Source organism: Crocuta crocuta, unplaced genomic scaffold, assembly GCF_008692635.1.
Source record: "Crocuta crocuta isolate KB4526 unplaced genomic scaffold, BGI_CrCroc_1.0 scaffold175, whole genome shotgun sequence".
NCBI classification, from domain to species: Eukaryota; Metazoa; Chordata; class Mammalia; order Carnivora; family Hyaenidae; genus Crocuta; species Crocuta crocuta.
This window is the reverse complement of record NW_027530988.1, coordinates 3,021,953-3,035,610: the sequence shown is the minus strand read 5'-3', so window position 1 is coordinate 3,035,610 and position 13,658 is coordinate 3,021,953. Positions and strand designations below refer to the sequence as shown.

Genomic DNA, 13,658 nt, shown 5'->3' with positions numbered 1-13,658 from the left:
CTCAAAGCGGGTGTTCATCTGAGCACACTCTTCTCGCTGAGCCACATGTGAGTTATGTAGTGAATGACAATGTTGACTTTAACAGGTATCAAGATGCCCAGTTACAGGGGCACCTGGGTGGCTCAGTCGGTTAAGCGTCCGACTTCAGCTCAGGTCATGATCTCACGGTTCGTGGGTTCGAGCCCCACATCGGATTCTGTGCTGGCAGCTCAGAACCTGGAGCCTGTTTCAGATTCTGTCTCCCTCTCTCTCTGCCCCCTCCCCAGCTCATGTTCTGTCTCTGTCTCAAAAATAAACTATAAAAATTAAAAAAAAAAAAAAAAAAAATGCCCAGTTTCAGACTCTGGTTAGAAATCCACCTGTTGCACTCAGCAGTGTTCTCTGTTAAGGTTCCCTTGAGGAAAGAATGTCTTTGACTCCAGCTGATGAAACTAAATCAGAAAAAGATTTATTTTTCGTATAAAAGATTGTTAGCCCCAGACCCTCCTGCTTCACTCCTCTCTTAACCCCCTCCTTCAACCACTTTTAGGTATTGATTTCCAAGGACTGGTGCCGATTAGCGGTGCGGGGGGGTTTGCACATGGCCTCAAGCAGCCTGATCTCATTGGTGGGTTGCTCAGGCTGGAACTTGAGCACCCAAGGATCCTTGATGATGTCCAGGATGGTGGCACGCTTGGTGGCTTGGCATAGCGTCTGGAGGACCAGGTTCTAGGGCAGGGGAGAGAGAGGTCTTGGCTGAGCTTGCCTCCCATTGTGCCACACAGGCAATGAGCAGCTGGACCTGAGAGAGAAGCAGGATAGCCCATCACACCACTCTGGTAAAAGAGGGTGTGGCCCTGGTTTTATCCTGAGGAGCCTGGCGTCTAACTCCCTGGAGGGGAGAGGGTGGAAGGGTTCCTTGAGGGGAAATCCTTGCATTAGCCTGCTGCAATCAGCTCATCACTCACATCTAAGGTGTGGAGCCCAGGAATGGCCCTTTAAGCTCCCTCCCCGCCAACTGCTCTGGGGCAGGGGCCACAATGTAAGACTGTGATGGTGGGGAAGGGCCTCCCCCAGCATGGGGAGACCTAGGTTGGGTATTCCCTCCCTGTGGGTCAGCCCTGAGGCCTCAGCCCTCCTGGGGGCGCCAGCACCTTGCACTCCTGGGAGATGGAGTAGTTAGATGGAAAAGTGACCTCCTTTTGCGTCTCTTTCAGCAGCTTCTTGAGATTGGTGTCATCAAAGGGCAGCCGGGCGACCACTAGAGTGTAGAGGATGATGCCCATGCTCCAGGTGTCAGACAGGAAAGGGTTGTAGGGCAAGCCCAGCAAGATCTCCGGGCAGGCATAAGCAAAGCTGCCACAGTAGGTCTGGCTGAGGTGGGCAAAGCAGTTCACTTGGCGGTAAGAAGCGCTACTACGCACAGTCTGGTTAGAAGTCACCATCTTGGCGAAGCCAAAGTCCGATATCTTCACGTTCTCCCGCTTGTCCAGCAACAGGTTCTCCAACTTTAAGTCCCTACCAGCAGCAGAAAGGCTGGGGGTCAGGCTGGGGAGAGGGCTTAGTATTAGACCGGGAGCTGAAGGGCCGGGGGTCAGAGGCTAGAGATGGAAAAGGCAAAGTGGGAGACAGGTGCCATTATGAGGACACAAGGTAGAGAGGAAGGAGCCACGGAGTTAGGAGCAGAGCCCAAAAGTGAGAGAGGATGGTACCTGAGGACCAGTGGGGGCTCATCATTGCCCAGTTCACAGAGTGCTGGGCTCACGGTGGGCACTACAGAAATGTTCTTGACCAGACAATTAAAATAGAGGGGATGAATGGGCCTAGATAACTGAGGAAGGCCAAGGGAGGGAAAAAGAGGGCAGAAAATGGAAAATACGCATAAAACCCCCTTGAGACCCCAAAGGGCCCAGCCTGGGTGGCAGCGCCCTCACCGGTGCACGATGCCCTTGCTGTGCAGGTAGGCGATGCCCAGGGTCATCTGGGAGAACCACTTGCCAGCAAGGGGCTCAGAGCAAGCCCCGTAACGCTGGATCCATTCAAGGACGTCACCACCCTCGGCCAGCTCCAGAATGATGTATACTCGGGATGTGGTTTCGATGGCCTGATAGAAGTTGATGAGGTACTTGTGCCGCAGGATCTTCATTACCTGGCCCCAGAAGAGGGACCCGTCAAACCTGGGAAGGGAGAACCCTGGCTGTGCTCCCAGCCCTCCTGCTGTCCCACTGCTAACTTGCTTAGAACTCTGCAACGGGATTAAACCCAAGAGGGCTAGAGGTCTGTGGGCAAACCCTATGCTTTGTACTTTTACTTTGTGAGGGCCTGGAGGTGAGTGGGTGGGTGGAAAGAGGTTGAATTTATATCAACCTGCTTGATTGATTGCTGCTTAGTAAAGCAAGACATTCACCTCTGATTTGGGGGCTGAACCCATACCCCTTCCTAACCATACCCAGAAGTCTTAATGAGGTTGGTACCAGTTCCCTCTTCCAGCCCCCTTTCTGACCTGTATCTCACGGGGCAGGAACTTGTTAAGATAATCCTCAGAGGCCTTCTTCTTTGAGATGATCTTGACAGCCACCGTGACCTTCTGCTTTGTGTAGTAAGCCTCATAAACCATCCCATAGGAGCCATTGCCAATGACCTTGCCCACCTCGTAACCATACTCCTCCATGACAGAGCGGTAGGCTGAGGTGGTTGGTGCTACCTGCAAGGTGTCTCCTTTCCCCATGGTGTTGGGCTTGCTGAGAGCAGGGAGCTTTGCTACTTAAAAGCCTATTATCTGCTCAGAAAGCCATGAGGGCTAGGGTACCAAAGTAGTTAGTCTTTGAAAGCTTGCCTATATAGTCACACAAGTCTGGGATGCTGGGCTCAACTCTCACTGGAAACGTGGAGGGGGAAGAAGGGAGAAACAGTTCTTTTTGTCTCCACTAGCTGTTGTTACTTCTTTCTCCTCCTGGTTACGGAACTCCCCAGTTTCCCATGTTCCACATACATCACAATTCACCTTCTTTCCACCACTGGGCATAAGACTGGAGAATGAAGTACACTTTGGAACACATACCTGGAGGCAACTTCTACGATTTGGTGAGACTCCCCCCGCCCCCCATAGATCTAATCCCTTTAACTATTCAGGTCTATTGAGCACCCACTGTGTGCCAGGCAGTGTGCTGAGTACTGGGATAAAACAACCAATAAGGCCAACAGAGACCCTGTGCTCCTAGAGTTTTATTATCCAGCATGAGAAACACACGTGTGAGAATATTACAGAGAATTGCAAGGTGTTGTAAGAACATATTTAAGGAATCTTTTTTAAAAAATGCTTATTACCGTGTGTTTTTTTTAATGTTTTATTTATTTTTGAGAGAGAGACAGTGAATGAGCAGATGAGGGACAGAGAGAGAGTGAGACAGAGAATCAGAAGCAGGCTCCAGGCTCTGAGCTGTCAGCACAGAGCCCATTGTGGGGCTTGAACCCACTGGCCATGAGATCATGACCAGAGCTAAAGTCTGACGCTCAAATGACTGAGCCACCCAAGTGCCCCTATTCTAAGGAATCTTAACCTTAAAATGTTTTTCTGGCTTAAAACAACCACTTTTTCCCCCCAAGTTGAGCGTGCTCAGTTGGCTGGTTCTTCTGGTGGTCTTGTCTTAGCTGGGATTGTTTGTTTCTGTTGCATATGGTCTCACTATCCAGCAGACTAGCCTAAGTTCCTTCACACAGTAGCACTGAATTTCAAGAGAAAGAAAAAATCAGAAATTGCGTGCTCGATTGAAGCCTAGGCTCCAAGATCAGCAAAGCATCACTTCCATACCTTTACACCAGTAAAAACAGTTACAAGATTACAAGGATCACTAAGATTGAAAGGGTGGAATAGCCTCCACCTCTGAACCTTGAAATGCATTCTTATCTTGCTTTCCATGCCCTTCAATTCGGCAGTATTCCTCCCATCCCTCTGGCCATCCCACAGACTTCACTGGAGCCTCATCTTCTCTGTCTGTCCCTTAATCACATCCTAAGTTTCTACCACAGGTCTTATTTCCTCATCCCATAAGGATCTCCCCCCCCCCATTCCCAACACTTTCTGTATCACATCCATGCTGACTGCTCCTAATCTCGTCTCTAGCTCAGATGTCTCTGGACTTCCAGATCTAGCATCCAATTGCTCACTGGATTCACACGGACATGTTTTCCTCAGGTATCTTCAACGTACCATGTCCAAAACTGAACTCTTTATGTTCTTGCCCTGGACTTCCTCTTCCTGTAAGTTCTATACGAGTTGTCTTCAATTTACACACCCAGATGTCATCTTGGACCCTTCCCTCTGTCTCAGTCCCTACATCCAATCTGTCACCAAATCCTGTCTCTTCTACCTCCTAATCATCTTTAATCTTATGTTCCAGGCTCTTGGAGCAGCTGCCACTGCCTTAGCTGAAGCCTCTTTAAGTTCTCAACTAATCACTCCAGCAAGCTTTCTGCTCCCCTCCAGTCTGCACCCTGAACTCCAAGGCATAAATCTGATTTTACGCCCACTTAAAACAACTCAGTGTCTTCCCCATTCTCCTCAGGATCAAGTCCAAATTTTTTTATATGGGTTCGACATCTCACCCTGTTTACTTCTGTAATTTTATCTGTTAACCTACATGCGATGCTACAGTCAAACAGAATTACTTTTCCTTCATTGCTTTCTCTGTCTGGCAAATCCCTACTCTCCCTTTAGGACTTAGCTCATAAGCTGTGTTAAGGACGCCTTTACTGACTGTTCAAGACCAAATTAGATGTTCCTCTTTCCCGGATGCTCTCAGAGCCCCAGTACTTTCTCTGTCACAGCACCCAACATAGTGTCTGTAATTGTGTTTTTTCTGCTTGCATCTCTCACTAGGCTGTCAGGGAGGTCACCTGGCAAGAAGAGGGACATGAAGTCAGAGGTTTGAGAAGAATGGGTTGTGCAGAATGGAAGAGAGCTGATTTGGAAAATGAACAGGATCACTGAGCAGCACTGGGGGTCCAACTGAGGTTAAAAACACAATTTACAGACACACAATTTTAACACAGTGTTAAGATTCCTCTTGGGTATAGGTGCTTGAATACAGACAGTTCTTGAATATGAACCCAAGGTTAAGGTTTCACGTGGCAGCTGGAATGAAAGAACAATGGAAGAGAGGCATCAAGAACACAGTCAAGAATGTGGCTGAAATGATGGAATGCGGAATCTAAGCTGCATGAGGAAGGAAGATGAGCCAGAAAAATGCAGGTTGCAGGGAATAACAGAGGTTGTGGTGCCTGAAGGGTTGCCTGGATTTAAGACTGTGTGTGTGTGTGTGTGTGTGTGTGTGTGTGTGTGTGTGTATGTGTGTAGGGTGAGGCAAGGGTGGGGAGTGGCACTCAGAGGAGAGAACGAGGGAAGAATCACATTTCTATCTTCCAAAACAAAACAACTCCAACAACAGATTATGCCAGAGACTACTGGTAAATTCCTATTTACCGACAGCCTGCTGACCCTGCTGGCAGGATGGTTCCAAAGTTTGTTGAAAGCCTAATCTACATTCTCAGTCTACCAAGATGAGTTGTCCAGAGCACACTGTGGTAAGGAGGGCCACACAGCCCCATCCTCTGGGTAGCTGGCGGACCCCTGGATAGGTAGCCTGGTGGCAGCTCTGTTCTCATCACTGTGCAGGGGGTATACCAGTTCATTTGAAAACCCTGTATTAAGCGGCCTACTTTTTACAAAGCACTGCTAAGGATACCAAGATCCATAAATTATAGTCTTCCTAGGAGTAACAGTTACTCCCAGGGAGTAACTCCTGGGAGTTAGCAATTAACAAGGAAGACAGGCACATAAGAAATAAAATAACAGTACAGTGAGGTAAAGTGTTATAAACAAAGACTGGAAGATGAAAAAGGGGGCATTATACGGAAAGCATTTGCACTGTTCAATAGAAGTCTTCAGGCAGGTAAGTAGGGAACGGTAGACTGGGCAGTCTAGGCAAAAGGAACTGTATGAGCTTGCAGGCTTGAGAGAACACGATATTCAAGATTCCAATTTGAACAGAGGACAGGGTTCCAAAAGGCCAATGTACCTGGAGAAGTAATAAAGATCCAGGTCTGACAGGCCTCATAGGCTAAACTTGTAAGACTTTATCCTATACACTCATGGTTAAATTTTAGTCAAAATCAGAGCCTGTTAAAAAATAATGACCAGTCACCCCCTCCTCTAAGATCCTGATTTGGTAGGACCTAGGTCTCCGATTTAAATAAGCCTTTAGCTGAATCTGATGGGTACCAAGTTTTGAGAACCACTGTTGCTGGAAATAGGACACACACACACACACACACACACACACACACATATATTTTTTTTAAATCTTTACAGCAGCAGTATGGAAAATGGATCCAAGTGGGGAGGTGACGGGGAGACTACCAAAGTGGCTATCATGGTAATTTAGGTGAGAGAGGGCTGGACCTGAACCAAGGCAGCCACAAGGAGGGCAAGTATGGGAAGATAATCAGGGAATAGGCAGGGGCCTTGGTGGCACTGATCTGAGGAAGATGAGGGTGGGGACGGGGGAGTGAGAAAGAGTCCCAGGTCTCTGGCTTCTCTAAACTGCTTTTCTAATTATACAAATCCACTGACTATCTAAACAACTCAATCCCCTACTTCCTGGAACCTCACCTCCTCCTACAGGGAGGACTGCATCAGAGAGGGCAGAAGGCCTTTTCAAGCCAGAAGCTTCTTGTGATTTTTCGCCCTGGCACTACTTCTTTACCCAGGGAAAGGGAACCTTAAATCTGCATCCTTACATGTTGCCCCCGAGTGGCCAAACGGAAGTTACTGCCCCTCGTCTGAGCTTCAAAACTCTCCCAATGTCAGGTACCCTCAAAATAGCCAAGACAGGCAAGGGTAATCTTCTCCAGAATAATCTGCAACATAAAACTGAGAAATCCAAACGCGCGCGTGTACATCTACACACACACACACACACACACACCCAAGAACATCGAAAAAGAGTCGAACGTATGCCAAGATTCTTTACCTGCGCGCGCGCGCGCACACACGCGCACACACACACATACCCAAGAACATCGAAAAGAGTCTAACGTAGGCCAAGATTCTTTACCTGCAAGTAACGATAACCCTGTCAGGCTCCCCAGCTCACCGGATAAAAGGGCTAACACCCTGTCTCTTTGCGTGTCTCCGCAACAGACCTGCCTCGGGCTTGCCTGTCTTCGAACATGTGACAGCCGTTATCTGGCGAGGGAGGCCTCCAATACAGCCTCGGGAAGACAGTGTTATTTATGTATTTATTTTTTGGCGGGAGGACACTCAAGACGGGTTGGGAGAGAAGCAGAGAGGTGAGATGCAGATTCCTAGACGCTTGCACGGCCTGTGCCCTCGATGTCCCAGCACAGCGACGCCCAATGCCTCAGCTCGATCCGGGTTGGGGGCCATCAACCGCCTCTCTGAGCTCGCCCTCTGCAGTCGGTGGCGAGTTCAGCCGGCAAATGCCCACTGGTTCGGCCGGCAAAAGCTCCGGGTCGTCCACTAGGTGTAGGCCCAGCCATCTACCGGGATCCGTTTCNAGGAGCTTTCCGCCGGGCTGAGGTCCCCGCGGCTGAGGCGGAAGTAGTAAGACTGACGTGTCGTGGGCTGCTCTCCAGATCGCCGGGAGGCCCCCCCGCCGGGGGACGGGCTAGCTAGGTCTTGCGGACTCTCCAGAGCTGGGCCTGGCTGTCGACTGGAGAAAGCTAGTCGGCAAACACTTAACTGAACCGAGTGCGGTGTCCCGTGTGGTGTGGCTACAGCCGCTGCGATCAGGCACCGCCGCGGCCAACCCAGTGGAGGTCGGTCGTCAGGTCCTTCCCGGGCCTCCGCTCGCGCGCCGCTCAGGGGGGAGACCCGGGCTGGAACCCAAGGGCCGCTACGGGGCCGCAGAGGCCGCGGGCGCCGCCTCGGCCAGCCCTTCCCGTGCGGTGAGGACCCCGCAGGGGCCGCGGGAAGGTGCCTGAGGTGTGAGGGCGCGTGGCGTTGCCATGGAAACGGGCTGGGGCGCGGGGAGGTCCCGGGCAGGCGGGGGGAACCCCAGATTGAAAGAACAGGAGAGCAAAGGACAGTGAGACAGTGTTGCGGGGGGGAGGGGGGGTTGGGAGGCGGCCTCCCGAAGGAGGGTTGGAGAGGCCAAGGGGAGGAATTGGAGCCATTGGGTTTCGGTTCGAACGACCTGACCTGGGGCGTCAGGGGTTGGTTTCCATAACTGCAGGACTCCCCCAAACAGGTTCTGCTGCCTTAAGGATGACAGTCCTAGGGCACCCGCGGAGTCGGAACTGCCAGTGGTTGCCACTTCTGATGCTGCTGCTGGGCACAGGCCAGGAGACTGGGGTGGAAGGTGTGACACACTACAAGGCCGGTGACCCCGTCATTCTATATGTCAACAAAGTGGGACCCTACCACAACCCTCAGGAGACTTACCACTACTATCAGCTTCCGGTCTGCTGCCCTGAGAAGATACGACACAAAAGCCTTAGCCTGGGTGAAGTGCTGGATGGGGACCGAATGGCCGAGTCTTTGTACGAGATCCGTTTTCGGGAGAACGTGGAGAAGAGAATTCTGTGCCACATGCAGCTCAGCTCTGCACAGGTCAGCCTCTCCACATTGGCTAGAAGTTAGCCCTCCCACCCAGGGACTAAACAGTGCCTTACAATTTATGGTTGTTGTTTTATTTATTTTTTTTTTTAATTTATTTTTGAGAGAGAGTGCGTGAGTGGGGGACAGGCCGAGAGCTAGGAAGACCTAGATTCTGAAGCAGGCTCTGAGCTGTCAGCAGAGAGCCTGATGCGGGGCGGGAACTCACAAACCAGGAGATCATGGCCTGAGCCAAAGTCCGACTGAGCCACCCAAGCACCCCATAATTTATGGTTTTGGAAAAGATCTGACTTGATTCTAACTACAGTCCCACCAGGGAGGCAGGACAGGTGGTATTATTTGCATTCAGTTGAGGAAGAAACATACTTGCTCAAAAGTGACTTTCCAAGATACTGAATTTGCAGAGGTGATATGAGAGCCCAAGACTCCGGACTCCAGGCTGCTCTGTTGGTAAAAAGGTCCCAACTATCACTCCTACATAGTCGTTGCCTTCCATACCTACCTCTTGGCTTTCTTAACTGGCTCCTGTATGCTCCAATCTTTCCTGTGATGCTTTTTCTCTTTAGTACATCCTATCTTAGGGCACTTTTCTTTAGTCTACGCCAGACCTTCTGACACCTTGCCTTTCTCCTTTTTCTACACCTTAACCCTGTCAAATCATAATGCTCTTTTTGGAGAATCCCAGCATACTAGGTTCTAACCTAGTGGTTGTCAGCAGGGGGCAATTTTGTCTCTCAGGGGATATTTGGCAATGTCCGGAGATAATTTTGATTGTCACTGCTGGGAGGGAAGGTGGCGAGGTGCTACTGACACCTAGTGGGAAGAAGCCAGGGATGGTACATATTATAGGGCACAGGACAGCGCCCCACAGTAAAGAATTATCCAGCCCAGAATGTCAGTAGTGCCCAGGTTGTGGAACCTTGCTCTAAATCTATGCCTGGAGAGGCCTTGTCTGACTCCTGACTTGCTCTTTGTAGGTGGAGCAGCTGCGCCAGGCCATTGAGGAACTGTATTACTTTGAATTTGTAGTGGATGACTTGCCAATCCGGGGCTTTGTGGGCTACATGGAGGAGAGTGGCTTCCTGCCCCACAGCCACAAGATAGGGCTTTGGACCCATTTGGACTTCCACCTAGAATTCCATGGAGATCGAATTATATTTGCCAATGTCTCTGTGCGGGACGTCAAGCCCCACAGCTTAGATGGGTTACGACCTGATGAGTTCTTAGGCCTCACCCACACGTACAGCGTGCGCTGGTCTGAGACTTCAGTGGAACGTCGGAGTGACAGGCGCCGTGGCGATGACGGTGGTTTCTTTCCCCGAACGCTGGAAATCCATTGGTTGTCCATCATCAATTCCATGGTGCTTGTGTTTTTACTGGTGGGTTTCGTGGCTGTCATTCTCATGCGTGTGCTTCGAAATGACCTGGCTCGATACAACCTGGATGAGGAGACTACCTCTGCAGGCTCTGGTGATGACTTTGACCAAGGTGACAATGGCTGGAAAATTATCCATACAGATGTCTTCCGCTTCCCTCCATACCGTGGTCTGCTCTGTGCTGTGCTTGGTGTGGGTGCCCAGTTCCTGGCCCTTGGCACTGGTGAGGTGATAAAAATTAATCAGGGATTTCTCTCAAGGGGTAGAACTAAGTTGATGGTTTGTTCTGGAAAGATCTGCAGATCTTCTCTTCTTTCCAAGGTGAGAAGCAAACCTAAGGGGTGGGATGGCCTTAAGAAGCATGTGTATATTCAGTTGTGGGTTTGCTGGACAACAGAATTAGGGGATATTGTTCTCCTTGGGTCTGGGAGAAAGGGGGCTGATTCCTCTGACGTTGCCAGGTAAAAGATAGGGCCGACCTGACACAGGCTTTCCACTACCACCCTGCAGGCATTATTGTCATGGCGCTGCTGGGCATGTTCAATGTGCACCGTCACGGGGCCATTAACTCGGCAGCCATCTTGTTGTATGCCCTGACCTGCTGCATCTCTGGCTACGTGTCCAGCCACTTCTACCGACAGATTGGAGGCGAGCGTTGGGTGTGGAACATCATTCTCACCACCAGCCTCTTCTCTGGTGAGGACTGTCCTTTCCCTGGTGGGCTGGCCTGGCAGGCTGAGGATTTAGGAACTTACAACACATCATGGAACCTGGGATCGAGTTAGAGTAAGGCCTTAAGGGAATAAAAATAGGCATAAGAGAAAAGAAAGCCATTCAAAAGACAAGACTGCATTTCTTTTGCATAGTTTAAAAATTAAGTCCTTAAAATGCTTTAGACAACATGCTAAGCACCCAGCATACCTTCATCACTTTTAAGCCCCCACAATAACCCTATGCAGTAGTTAATATTGTCCCCATTTTACAGATGAGGAAATGGAAGGCTGATTAAGCAATTTGCCTGAAATTACACTCCTAAGAGGAAGCGAACCAGGTTCAGATGCAGGCAGTCTGACTCTGGAGCCTATATCCTTGACCATTATGTTATGAGTGGAAATAACACTCTTTTTTGAACATATTTCTTGATATTCCCTCTTTTTAAAAAGGTTTTTTGGGGCTACCTAGGTGGCTTAGTCGATTAGGCATCCCACTCTTGATCTTGGCTTATGTCATGATCTCAGGGTTGTGAGTTCAAGCCCCACACTGAGCTCTGTGCTCAGAGCCTACTTTAAAAAAATTTTTTTTAATATTTATTTTTGAGAGAGCATGTGCGCACATGAGTGGGAGAGGGGTAGAGAGAGGGACAAAGGATTTGAAGCAGGCTCCGCACTGAGCAGTGAGCCTGGTGCAGGACTTGAACCCACAAAGCATGGGATCATGACCTGAGCCAAAGTCAGACACTTAAATGAGTCACCCAGACGCCCCTGCCAAAATAACTTTTTTTTAAAATTTGGAGATGGTTACCCCACTCTAGCCTTACAAGCCAGCTTTTCCTTTCAGAGGCAGTAGTTGTATGCATTTTGAACCTTTCATGTTCCCAATCTTGAGTATCTGATTTATACTTCATCACATTTATGTTTGATGAAACATTGTATGTGTTTTCTGAAATAGGCTTACAGAAAACATAATATGGGTTTTCTGAAAATAGGGCCTTAAGCCAAAGGAATGGGTCATGCTAGGATTCACCAATGCCACAGCAGAACAGGCCCTGGGAGGCAGGTGGATTGTGTTTCTCTTAGATCATTATGTAACAGCTGCCTTGACTCTTAATAATAATGGTTGGGGGAAGGGCTGTTGGTAAGACAACTGGGAACAATGGGATGTGAAAGGGTGGTCAGCCAGGGAGCAGGATGCTTCACACCCCTCCCCCCTCCCTGTTAGGTCGAGTCAGAGTGGGTGGCCCCAGGGATGTTCCTACTGCTGACCCTCTGGGGGCCCATCCCTGCAGTGCCTTTCTTCCTGACGTGGAGTGTGGTGAACTCAGTGCACTGGGCTAATGGTTCAACACAAGCTCTGCCAGCCACCACCATCCTGCTGCTTCTGACAGTCTGGCTGCTGGTGGGCTTTCCCCTCACTGTCATTGGAGGCATCTTCGGGAAGAACAATGCTAGCCCCTTTGATGCACCTTGTCGCACCAAGAACATCGCCCGGGAAATCCCGCCCCAGCCCTGGTACAAGTCTACGCTCATCCACATGACTGTCGGAGGCTTCCTGCCTTTCAGGTATCCTCCCTTTATGCCATGGTCATCACTCTCCGGTTCCTGACTTTAACTTTGGCTGTCTCCATACCCATGATGATCCCTAGTTCAGGTGCACACTTACGAGATCATTAAGTAGTTCCACCTTTATCCAAGCAGGACTCAGCTTGAGTCAATTCAAAGATGAGGGCGTCTCACTTACAAAACTCTCCAAAGACACTGCTCAGTTCACTCTCTTCCTGGTTTCTGACTTTAGTGTCCACAGGCACCAGGTGGGGCTTATAACTATGTGATTGCTTATTCAGTTTTTTGAGTACCTCTAGTGCCAGGCAGATAATATAGAGCAGAAAATAAAACAGACAAGATCATTGCTCTCAACCTATCAGGGAAGCTCTTCTTAAAATGAGCACAGCTAGTCACGGGTAAAAGAGTCCCCACGGAGCCAGGAACTGTAGGGCAGGGAGTGGAGTGACCTGGTAACACGGAGGGGTGGTGGCTGGATTTTGACCTGGCCACTGTGCTGACAGCGCACAGCCCTTTAATGCTGTGTATCGTCTCTTCTCTTCACAGTGCCATCTCTGTGGAGCTGTACTACATCTTTGCCACAGTGTGGGGTCGGGAACAGTACACTCTGTATGGCATCCTCTTCTTTGTCTTCGCCATCCTGCTGAGCGTGGGGGCTTGCATCTCTATTGCGCTCACCTACTTCCAGTTGTCTGGGGAGGATTACCGCTGGTGGTGGCGATCTGTGCTGAGTGTTGGCTCCACTGGGCTCTTCATCTTCCTCTACTCCGTTTTCTACTATGCTCGGCGCTCCAACATGTCAGGGGCAGTACAGACAGTAGAGTTTTTTGGCTACTCCTTACTCACTGGTTACGTCTTCTTCCTCATGCTAGGCACCATCTCCTTTTTTTCTTCCCTGAAGTTCATCCGTTATATCTATGTTAACCTCAAGATGGACTAAGTTTTGGGTAGCAAAACCATTGATCTTCTCTCCCATTCTTCACGTCCAGAGGCCCACTGATCTCTTACAAACGTCTCTTCTGATTGACTGAATTGTATGATGGCATTATTGCCTTCCCCTTTGCCCTTTGGGCCTCCTTTCCCCCGGAAGGCCTGGAAATTACAAATCTCTATTATATAAGGAGTATATATTTGAACTTTTTAAGTTGCCTTTAGTTTGGTCCTGATCTTTCTTTTTACAATTATCAAAATAAAATTTATTAAGAAAAAGGATCCTGTAGTTGGACGGTTTGGTCTGGATACCGGAACTCGAGCCCTGCCGTAAAGGGCAGTGTCCCTTTAGAAAACCGGGTCGGCCCGGAACGCACGAACTCGAGTTCTACGCGGGGCATGGGGAACTCTCGACTGGGGGAACCTGCACCGCCAGGGTCGGTTTCCGCGGCTCAG

The 13,658-nt window shown here is 49.7% G+C and overlaps 2 protein-coding genes across 9 annotated transcripts; one reads left to right on the top strand and one right to left on the bottom strand.

Moving 5' to 3' along the window:
- Window positions 1-461: 461 nt before the first annotated feature.
- Window positions 462-3,001, bottom strand: TSSK4 (testis specific serine kinase 4). Of its 4 annotated transcripts, none has more exons than XM_077770456.1 (4): window positions 2,483-2,999; window positions 1,914-2,128; window positions 1,134-1,527; window positions 462-708 (listed from the first exon to the last, which is right to left on the bottom strand). In XM_077770456.1, the coding sequence occupies exons 1-4, from the start codon at window positions 2,705-2,707 to the stop codon at window positions 526-528; spliced, it is 1,017 nt and encodes a 338-aa protein (XP_077626582.1). In that variant the 5' UTR covers window positions 2,708-2,999; the 3' UTR covers window positions 462-525. The 4 variants fall into 4 exon arrangements, with proteins under 4 accessions (XP_077626582.1, XP_077626584.1, XP_077626583.1 ...); XM_077770458.1 differs by having other exon boundaries at window positions 1,134-1,497; window positions 2,483-2,998; XM_077770457.1 differs by having other exon boundaries at window positions 539-781; window positions 2,483-3,001.
- A 4,756-nt stretch (window positions 3,002-7,757) lies between these two features.
- Window positions 7,758-13,484, top strand: TM9SF1 (transmembrane 9 superfamily member 1). Of its 5 annotated transcripts, none has more exons than XM_077770451.1 (6): window positions 7,758-7,818; window positions 8,250-8,611; window positions 9,595-10,216; window positions 10,504-10,689; window positions 11,999-12,272; window positions 12,819-13,484. In XM_077770451.1, exons 2-6 carry the CDS (start codon window positions 8,267-8,269, stop codon window positions 13,210-13,212), a joined length of 1,821 nt encoding a protein of 606 aa, XP_077626577.1. In that variant the 5' UTR covers window positions 7,758-7,818; window positions 8,250-8,266; the 3' UTR covers window positions 13,213-13,484. The 5 variants fall into 5 exon arrangements, with proteins under 5 accessions (XP_077626577.1, XP_077626575.1, XP_077626578.1 ...); XM_077770449.1 differs by lacking the exon at window positions 7,758-7,818 and adding an exon at window positions 7,860-7,947; XM_077770452.1 differs by lacking the exon at window positions 7,758-7,818 and adding an exon at window positions 7,860-7,984 and having other exon boundaries at window positions 9,595-10,105.
- The last annotated feature ends 174 nt before the right edge of the window (window positions 13,485-13,658 follow it).

Bases quoted from the DNA above. Each gene is read 5' to 3' on its own strand.
- TSSK4 (XM_077770456.1), bottom strand. From the start codon at position 2,707: ATGGGGAAAGGAGACACCTTGCAGGTAGCACCAACCACCTCAGCCTAC. The intron at 2,129-2,482 runs GTCAGAAAGGGG...TTCTGGGGCCAG, and splicing joins TCCTGCCCCGTGAGATACAG to GTAATGAAGATCCTGCGGCA. The intron at 1,528-1,913 runs GTGAGGGCGCTG...CCCTCTCCCCAG, and splicing joins AGCAAGGGCATCGTGCACCG to CCTGACCCCCAGCCTTTCTG.
- TM9SF1 (XM_077770451.1), top strand. From the start codon at position 8,267: ATGACAGTCCTAGGGCACCCGCGGAGTCGGAACTGCCAGTGGTTGCCA. The intron at 10,217-10,503 runs GTGAGGTGATAA...ACCACCCTGCAG, and splicing joins GTTCCTGGCCCTTGGCACTG to GCATTATTGTCATGGCGCTG. The intron at 10,690-11,998 runs GTGAGGACTGTC...CCATCCCTGCAG, and splicing joins CACCACCAGCCTCTTCTCTG to TGCCTTTCTTCCTGACGTGG.